General features: G+C 57.8%; 1 protein-coding gene across 1 annotated transcript in view; it reads left to right on the plus strand.

The window, feature by feature from the left end:
* LAMA5 (laminin subunit alpha 5) overlaps positions 1-8,138 on the plus strand; it is a 99,655-nt gene that overhangs the window by 77,951 nt on the left and 13,566 nt on the right. The window contains exons 36-50 of the mRNA XM_035899275.1: positions 202-346; positions 871-1,011; positions 1,419-1,580; positions 1,763-1,864; positions 1,950-2,033; positions 2,286-2,516; positions 3,096-3,209; positions 3,496-3,623; positions 3,856-3,936; positions 4,364-4,578; positions 5,159-5,259; positions 6,187-6,367; positions 7,520-7,663; positions 7,748-7,899; positions 7,981-8,091. Of these exons, the coding sequence (XP_035755168.1) occupies positions 202-346; positions 871-1,011; positions 1,419-1,580; positions 1,763-1,864; positions 1,950-2,033; positions 2,286-2,516; positions 3,096-3,209; positions 3,496-3,623; positions 3,856-3,936; positions 4,364-4,578; positions 5,159-5,259; positions 6,187-6,367; positions 7,520-7,663; positions 7,748-7,899; positions 7,981-8,091 (2,092 nt within the window). The remainder of the gene's footprint in view (positions 1-201; positions 347-870; positions 1,012-1,418; positions 1,581-1,762; positions 1,865-1,949; positions 2,034-2,285; positions 2,517-3,095; positions 3,210-3,495; positions 3,624-3,855; positions 3,937-4,363; positions 4,579-5,158; positions 5,260-6,186; positions 6,368-7,519; positions 7,664-7,747; positions 7,900-7,980; positions 8,092-8,138) is intronic.

An 8,138-nucleotide genomic window follows, 5' to 3' on the forward strand; every position in this document is an offset into this window, starting at 1 on the left:
GGAGTGCAGTGTTAGGTTAACGGTTGGACTTGATGATCTTAAAGGTCTTTTCCAACCAAAGCGATTCTATGATTCTATGGGGAAAGCCTCGTCAGCGCTGTGTCCCCGCCAGTGCGGGTGAAGCTCTGAAAGCCTGGCTGCTCCCCGCACAGCAGCACAGGGCAGAGCTTTCTAACGCTGCGGCTCTTGCGTCCCATCCAGGTGCAAGCCCAATATCGTAGGGCGGCAGTGTGACCTCTGTGCCCCTGGCTTCTACCACTACCCCAGCTGCCGGCGGTGCGATTGCCACCAGGCCGGCACCGAAGCAAGCGTGTGCGACCCCGTCACGGGGCAGTGTCACTGCAAGGTCAGTCCTCTGATGCCTTCACGCAGTGTGTTTCTGCTCGGCTCCGCTCTTGGCAATACGGCGGGATCAGCCCGGGGCAGGGGGGCTGTGGGTGTCTGGCGTGCTGACAGGGAGCCAGGCTTGAGATGGAGAATGCCTGTGTGCTGAGCTGCAGCCAGCCCGCTCCGTCTGGTGGTGGGTCCACAGCAACCTGCAAGATGGCCTTCTCCCCATCTTTCCTGGCCATGAAGGCCAGTCCAGCCCCTTGTCGGAGCCTGTGCAGGTAAAGCTGTCAGCCCTGTCCTGCTTCTGTGTGACAGCAGAGTAACCTAAGCTGCTGCTCACCTCCCTGCTCCAGCCTCTGCCGTGCTCACGAGTGCTTTCTCTGGGTGAATTTAAAGTTTGATGGGTGGCGTGCAAGGGGGCTGCTTAATCGTCTTTCAGCATCGGATCATTGTGCTTTGATCGCTCCGATGGCCGTCTCTGCCCTCCACTGAGGGCTAGTGAGGAGCTGCTGACGCTGTTGAGCTTTGCTTGTCTTCCAGGAAAATGTGGAGGGCCCGAGGTGTGACCAGTGCCGCCTGGGGACATTTTCTTTGGATGCCAGCAACCCCAAGGGCTGCACCAAGTGTTTCTGCTTCGGTGCGACTGATCGCTGCCGCAGTGCTGAGAAGCACCGAGCTGAGGTGAGAGGGGCCGGGGGCCACCAGAGCCCAAAGTTCGGTTGTGTTCCCATCTGCCTGGCTTGCTGCTGCCCTCAGGTCTCCATCTGGCATTAATCCTACCCTTCTGGAAGAGACACTGCGAGGAGGAGGGTTATCTTTGTCACCCTGTGCCTGTCTCCCACCTTCAGCCCCTTTTCCTGGTCTCTGTGGGCTCGTAAGGTGGAAAGTCATGGGCTGGGGGGGGTGGGACTGCCAGGCAGGAGGCAGGGGTGGTGCTCAGCTGCCCAGTGGCTTTGTCAGGATGCACGTGAGGTGGTGAGCCTGTTACCGTCCTTTCTGCTGCTCTGGGACTTGTTCTTCTGAAGCATCAGCACCCGAATGCATTCTGTACCTCCACCTGAAGATCTACGGTTGCTCTTCCCCCACAGTTCGTCGACATGAACGGGTGGCTCCTGCTGAGCAGCGACCGCCAGGAGGTGCCGACGACCCTGAGCCTGCGGGAGCAGCTCCTCCGCGCTGACCTCAGGAACCTCCCAGATGCCTACCAGGAGCTCTACTGGGTCGCGCCCAGCTCCTACCTCGGGGACCGGGTAAGAGCGCAGTGGCAGCTGGACCAGCGGTCACGCATGCCTCTGACCCCACCAACGCGCGTGCCAGCAGCACGCCCACTGACGTGCAAGCATCGCCCACGCTCCGGTTGAACACGGACAAGCTCTGACCTAGCTCAGCGGTGTGGGCTCACAGCAACACGTGTGGTTTGGCTCTCCCTTAGGTTTCCTCCTACGGTGGGCACCTGCGCTACGAGCTTCACTCCGACCCACGGAGGGGTGACGTGTTCATTCCCATGGAGTCCCGCCCGGATGTCATCCTGAAGGTGCAGCCCGAGAAATTCTCTGGTGCCCCCCACTAACACGTGAGCAGGACGAGGTGGTGACTGACACCTTCCTTGCTTTTCCCAGGGAAATCAGATGAGCATCATGTTTCTGGAAGGGACCTACCCTTCCCCAGGGGAGGCGCACGAAGGCCAGCTGCAGCTGGTGGAGGTGAGTTTGCACACATAAGCGCGTACCAAGTTAAGTTCTCAGATGCTGCTGAAAAGACTAGGATGTGGACAGAAGGGACAATTGGTCTGAGCAGAGTATTTTAGGTGCTGCCTGTTGCAGCTGTGAAGATCCAGGGGCTGTTTTACCTCTGCAAAGGGGGGGACATCTCAGCAGCAGGGAAGTGAAGGCTGGGCTGTGGATGTTCAGGGGCCTGTGCTTCCTACCAGTGACGTCAGGTCTTCCCCCCCCTAGGGTAACTTCAGGCACACAGAGACGCACAACCCTGTGTCCAGAGAGGAGCTCATGATGGTGCTGGCAAACCTGGAGCAGCTGCAGATCCGGGCGCTCTTCTCCCAGCTCTCTTCCTCCGTGTCCCTGCGCCACGTGGTCCTGGAGATGGCAACAGATGCAGCTACGGGCATCCGCGCCAGCAATGTGGAGCTGTGCTTTTGCCCAGCTAACTACCAGGGGGACTCCTGCCAGGTGAGGGTGAAAGCGGATGCGCTGCTCCAGGCAAAGGGGAGTCAAACCATCGCATTTCTGGGTCTCGCCACCCCTCATGCTGGGTGCGGGAGGCAGCCACGGGGTTTGGGTGTTTGTGCGAAGCAGAGGTGCCAGAGTACCAGCTTCCAAGCCAGTCCTTGAGGGCTTCACTTGAAATGACAGCTCGGGTTATGCCAGAGGAAGGAACAACACCTCCCAGGCTCCCCCATGCCAGCCCGCTCCCAGCTCCCCTCCCACCACAGCACAGTGCAACTGGGAGAGGCGTGTTAGCTGCATCTGCCCTCTTGGAAGAAGTATGATGGAGAAGTCGTTCAGGTGGAGCAGACCAAAACGATGTGCCTGCAGTACCTTGGGATAGGTCCTTCTGTCTGGCCAGTTACCTCCCGTTGATGAGGAGCAGGAAGGAGCTGCACTGAAAAATCTTCGTTGTTGCTTTTAATCTCTTCTCCATCAGTACAGCCCTGTGGGAATTCGCTCATGGAAACTAAATTAGTCTCTTTGCTTTGCCTGAATGTATTGGGCTGGTTTTCACATCTCCATCTTTTTCTCTGTCCTCAGGAATGTGCTCCAGGTTACTACAGGGACACCAAGGGGCTCTTTCTGGGAAAATGCATCCCATGTCATTGCAACGGCCACTCAGATCAGTGCCTGCCGGGCTCTGGGATCTGCCTTGTAAGTAAACAGTGAAGCAGTGTGATATTTTGGAGCTAGAAGGCCTGTAGCGTGGGATTAAAGAGCCCTTCATGTTCTAACTGAGCTGGCAGGACTGTGCCCGAATTGGAGCATGGGCTGCACGTGCCATTTGAGGGGTGGTCCCACTCAGGGTCAGCTTGGGGGGAACGACAGTTCTGGGAAAGGGGAAGGACTGAAGGATCCAGATACCTGGTGGGGAATTCTTCATGCAGCCCACCGTTTCTTGCTGTCAGTGCTGAGCCCGCAGCCTGCCTTTTCCTTGCAGAACTGCCAGCACAACACAGAGGGAGACCACTGCGAGCGATGCAAGGATGGCTATGTTGGCAGCCACTCTGCTGAAGAACCCCTACAGTGTGTTGGATGTCCGTGCCCTCTTTCAGTTGCCTCCAACAAGTAAGCACCCTTGGATGGGATTATCTATTTGGCCTCACTGTTTAACCACTGGGAACCACACTGTGCCACATCAGGGCACTGGTGGGTGTCCCAATGCCAGCCTCCATCCATGGCCCCACACCATGTCCATGGCCTCTTACCTAAGGTCCCAGCAGCCCCCATGGAGTGATCAGCTCCCCTGGCACCACGTCAGGGGTGACTGCACCTTCTTGTTCACCCCTTGTCATTTCAGTTTTGCCGTGGGTTGTGTCCACAAGGGCTCCAACACACAGTGCCTCTGCAAGCCCGGCTACGCTGGACCCAACTGTGAGCGGTAAGGGTGATGGCACCCATGTCTCCAAGGCCATGTATGCCCAAGTCCCATGTGACAGAAGGAAACTTGCCCTAGTTGAGACTGCAAAGGAGAGGCTTGGCTCTGCCCCCGGTGTGCTTTGCTCGGGCAGGATTTCCTTCAGTCCTTTTCAGCCTGCAAACGCCTTATTGCTGTCTCCACTGCTGATATAATTGTGTTACTGTGGGTGGATTACTTAGCTGTGCTCTGCCTTGACTTGCAGTCTGTGATAAAGCCACCTTTCTGGGGTATCTTGAGGCAGAACACAAAGCCCTTTGAGGTCCCTGAGGGTTGCAGCAGTTACAAGTGTTGGATGCTCACCCTGTTGTAATTGCACAAGACCCAAGCGTGGTGCAGGCGGTCCCCCCGCCGTGCCTTGGCTGTGTTTTAACTTGCCGGATTTCTCCAGGTGTGCCCCGGGATACTATGGCAATCCCTTGGTGATCGGCAGCTCGTGCCAGCCCTGCGACTGCAGTGGGAACACGGATCCCAACATGCTCTTCAGCAGCTGCGACCCCCTGACAGGCGCCTGCACGGGGTGCATGCACCACACGGCCGGCGCGCGCTGCGAGGTCTGCGCCCCCGGCTACTTTGGGGATGCGGTGGCAGCCAAGAACTGCACACGTGAGTGGGGCAGGCAGCAAGCACCGGGGCGGGAAGATTGAAAGACTGCCCGTGGACGTGTTTAGCACCTTAGCCAGGCTGTGCATTGCCCCGATGAGTCAGGCACTTGGTTGCACACGTTGCAGGCATCCTCCAAAGGTGATAATAAGAAGGAAAAAAAAAAAAACCAACAATGCCAAAATCCTGCCCTCCAGCATCACAACTCCATAACCTCCAATCCACCCCCAAATGCAAGCTGCCAAACTGCACCCAGGCTTGCACGGACTTGCCCCGTGCAGCTACCGCGGCAGCGGTGCTGGGGCTCCCTCGGGAGTGCGGGTTTGCAGAGCCCACTCCCAGCGCTGCTCATCTCCCACTGGGGAACAGCAGCCAAACTGTGGCTCACAAAAGGGGATCTGCCCTGGGCAGGTGTCACGGGAATAATTTGTCAGCAGGAGCAAATCCAGGAGGGGAGAGGCTCCATCTTTGCTCTGACTCTGATAGATAAGGGAGAAATAGGATTCCCAGTTGAGAATAAGGTTCGTGAGTGGCGGAGCAGTCTCCTGGGCATATAACTGGGTGTATTTTTTTACCCTGGCAGAGTGCAACTGTTCGCCTTGCGGGACAGAGTCGTGCCATCCACAAACTGGCCAGTGCTTCTGCAAGACTGGAGTGACCGGCCAGCACTGCGACCACTGCGAGGTGAGGGCCGCCTGCATAGGGGGCCGGTGCCTGTCCTTGGCACGGGGACGAGGGGCAGCCCCGCTGTGTTGTCCCCAGGCCTGTGAGCAGAGCGGTGCTGGCAGCCAGGAGGTCCAGGCTGGATTTGCATGATCTGCCTGTGTGTGGCGAGAGCCTCTTAAAGGTCTGGCAGCAAGCGGTGGAAGCAGCGTTCAGCTGGGCAGCAACGTGGCACCCTTTGGGGAATGGCAATAAACCCCATTGCCCGCATGCATCCCGTGTGGGCGCTGCAGGGCAAGGTTTGCAGGGCGGTGCTGTGGTGTGTCTGGGCTCGAGGGGGCGAGGGGAAATGGTCTGAAGTTGGGTCGGGGCAGGTTTAGGTTGGACGTTAGGGAAAATTTCTTCACGGAAAGGGTTGTCAGGCTTTAGAATGGGCTGCCCAGGGAGGTGGTCGAGTCCCCATCCCTGGGGGTATTTAAAAGAAGGAGCGATGAGGTGCTTAGGGCCAGGGTGTAGGGGTGGGACGGTAGGGTTAGGTTAACGGTTGGACTTAATGATCTTAAAGGGCTTTTCCAACCAAATAATTCTATGATGCTATGATTCTATGGGGAAATCCCTGTCAGCGCTGTGTCCCCGCCAGTGCGGGTGAAGCTCTGAAATCCCAGCTGCTCCCCGCACAGCACTTAGGGCCAGGATTTAGTGGTGGGATGGCAGGGCTAGGGGAACGGTTGGGCTTGATGATCTTAAAGGGCTTTTCCAACCTAAACGATTCTATGATTCTATGATTACTGCAGCTCCAGCTCTTTGCCACGTTGACAGGAGTTTTGTGGTGGTCAACACACTCTTAGAAAGCAAGACTGGGGTCCCACACCACCTCAGCCTGCCCCGGGAGGGAGGCACATGGGCCCTCTTGCTGAACAGGGCACCCACTGCTCATCTTTTCCCTAGGAGGGGTACTACGGCTTCGAGGGGTGCTCCGGCTGCCGGAGGTGCGACTGCGACATCGGCGCCGTAGGGAGCGACTGCCACACACAGACGGGCCAGTGCCGCTGCTTGCCCGGCGTCAGCGGCTTGCGCTGCCAGCAGTGCGCCCCGGGCTACTGGGGCTTCAGCGAGGGCGGCTGTACAAGTGAGTCCTGCTTGCCAGGCATTGGGTCGCACGCCTGGGGGGAGCGGGATGAGAGGGTGGTGGCACGTGTGCGAACTGAGTTGTTAAAAGGCAGAAAACCACCCACTGCTGTCTGAGTTCCTGTGCGTGTCGCTAGGTGGCACAGGGAAAGCCCCAGCAGTGGCGTGTAGATAAGGAGGGAGGCAATTGCACAGCTGGAATAAAAGCACCCCTTTCCCTCCCTCTGGGGTGGCAACAGCACAAAACGCCGCCGCGGGCATTTTCCTGTTACACAAAACTGGGAGGAGTAGCTGATACGCCGGCAGGCTGTGCTGCCATTCAGCGGGACCTGGACAGGCTGGAGAGTTGGGCGGAGAGGAACATGATGAAATTCAACAAGGGCAAGTGCCGACTGCTGCACCTGGGGAGGTCGAACCCCATGCACCAGTACAGGCTGGGGGCGGACCTGCTGGAAAGCAGCTCTGCTGAGAGGGACCCGGGAGTCCTGGTAGACGACAAGCTGACCATGAGCCAGCAATGTGCCCTTGTTGCCAAGAAGGCCAACGGTATCCTGGGGTGTATTAAGAGGAGTGTGGCCAGCAGGGCGAGGGAGGTTATCCTCCCCCTCTACTCTGCCCTGGTGAGACCCCACCTGGAGTACTGTGTCCAGTTCTGGGCTCCCCAGTTCAAGAAAGATGAGGAACTCCTAGAGAGAGCCCAGAGGAGAGCAACTAGGATGATAAAGGGACTGGAGCACCTCCCCTACGAGGAAAGGCTGAGAGAGTTGGGCTTGTTCAGCCTGAAGAAGAGAAGGCTGAGAGGGGACCTCATCAATACATACAAATATCTTAAGGGTGGAAGTCACAAGGACGGAGCCAGACTCTTTGCAGTGGTGTCCAGCGACAGGACACGGGGCAATGGGCACAAACTGAGACATAAGAGGTTTTAATTGAATATGAGGAAGAACTTCTTTACTCTGAGGGTGACAGAGCACTGGCCCAGGCTGCCCAGGGGGGCTGTGGAGTCTCCTTCTCTGGCGATACTCAAAGCCCGCCTGGATGAAGTCCTGTGTAAGATGCTCTAGGTGACCCTGCTTTAGCAGGGGGGTTGGACTGGGTGATCTCCCGAGGTCCCTTCCAACCCTTACCATTCTGTGATTCTGTAACTTGGCAGAGTGCGAGTGCAGAGGGGGCTCCTGTGACCCACGCACCGGGGAGTGCACTTGCTCCAACGGGCTGACGGGGAAGCAGTGCGACGCCTGCGTGCACCAGTACGAGATCCCCGTGGCGAACGGTGCAGACAGCATGAGGTGTGAAGGTCTGTATCCTGCAGTCCTGGGGGAGCGAAGTGAGGGGACCCCCCGGAATGGGCCCTGTGCTGACTGCTCCGTTCCCCTGGCAGTCTGTGACAGCTGCGTCCTGCTTCTGCTGGAGGATCTGCAGAGCATCGAAATGTCCTTCCCCTCCATTCGCAGCCAACTGGTCAACCTCAACGCCAGCTCCATCGCCTGGGCTCGCCTCCATGGTCTCAACAGCACTATGGCAACTGTTGCTGTATGTGGAAGGTTTAGCATCACTTTCTGCCTGTGTTTCCTGGCCTGTTGGCCTGATTTCGGCTCTTTTTTTTTTTTCCAGAACCAGCTGCGTGAGTACCAGAGAGCCATGAACAAGGTCAGGCAAAGGGCTGATGAGCTGGAGGATGAGAGCGTGGACCTCACGCAGGACCTGAACGCGCTGCAGCACAAGGTAGGTGTGATGGTTTTGCCCTTGGCTGGATGCCAGGTGCCACCAAG

This window comes from Egretta garzetta, unplaced genomic scaffold (assembly GCF_000687185.1).
Source record: "Egretta garzetta isolate BGI_Z169 unplaced genomic scaffold, ASM68718v1 scaffold158, whole genome shotgun sequence".
Taxonomy (NCBI): domain Eukaryota; kingdom Metazoa; phylum Chordata; class Aves; order Pelecaniformes; family Ardeidae; genus Egretta; species Egretta garzetta.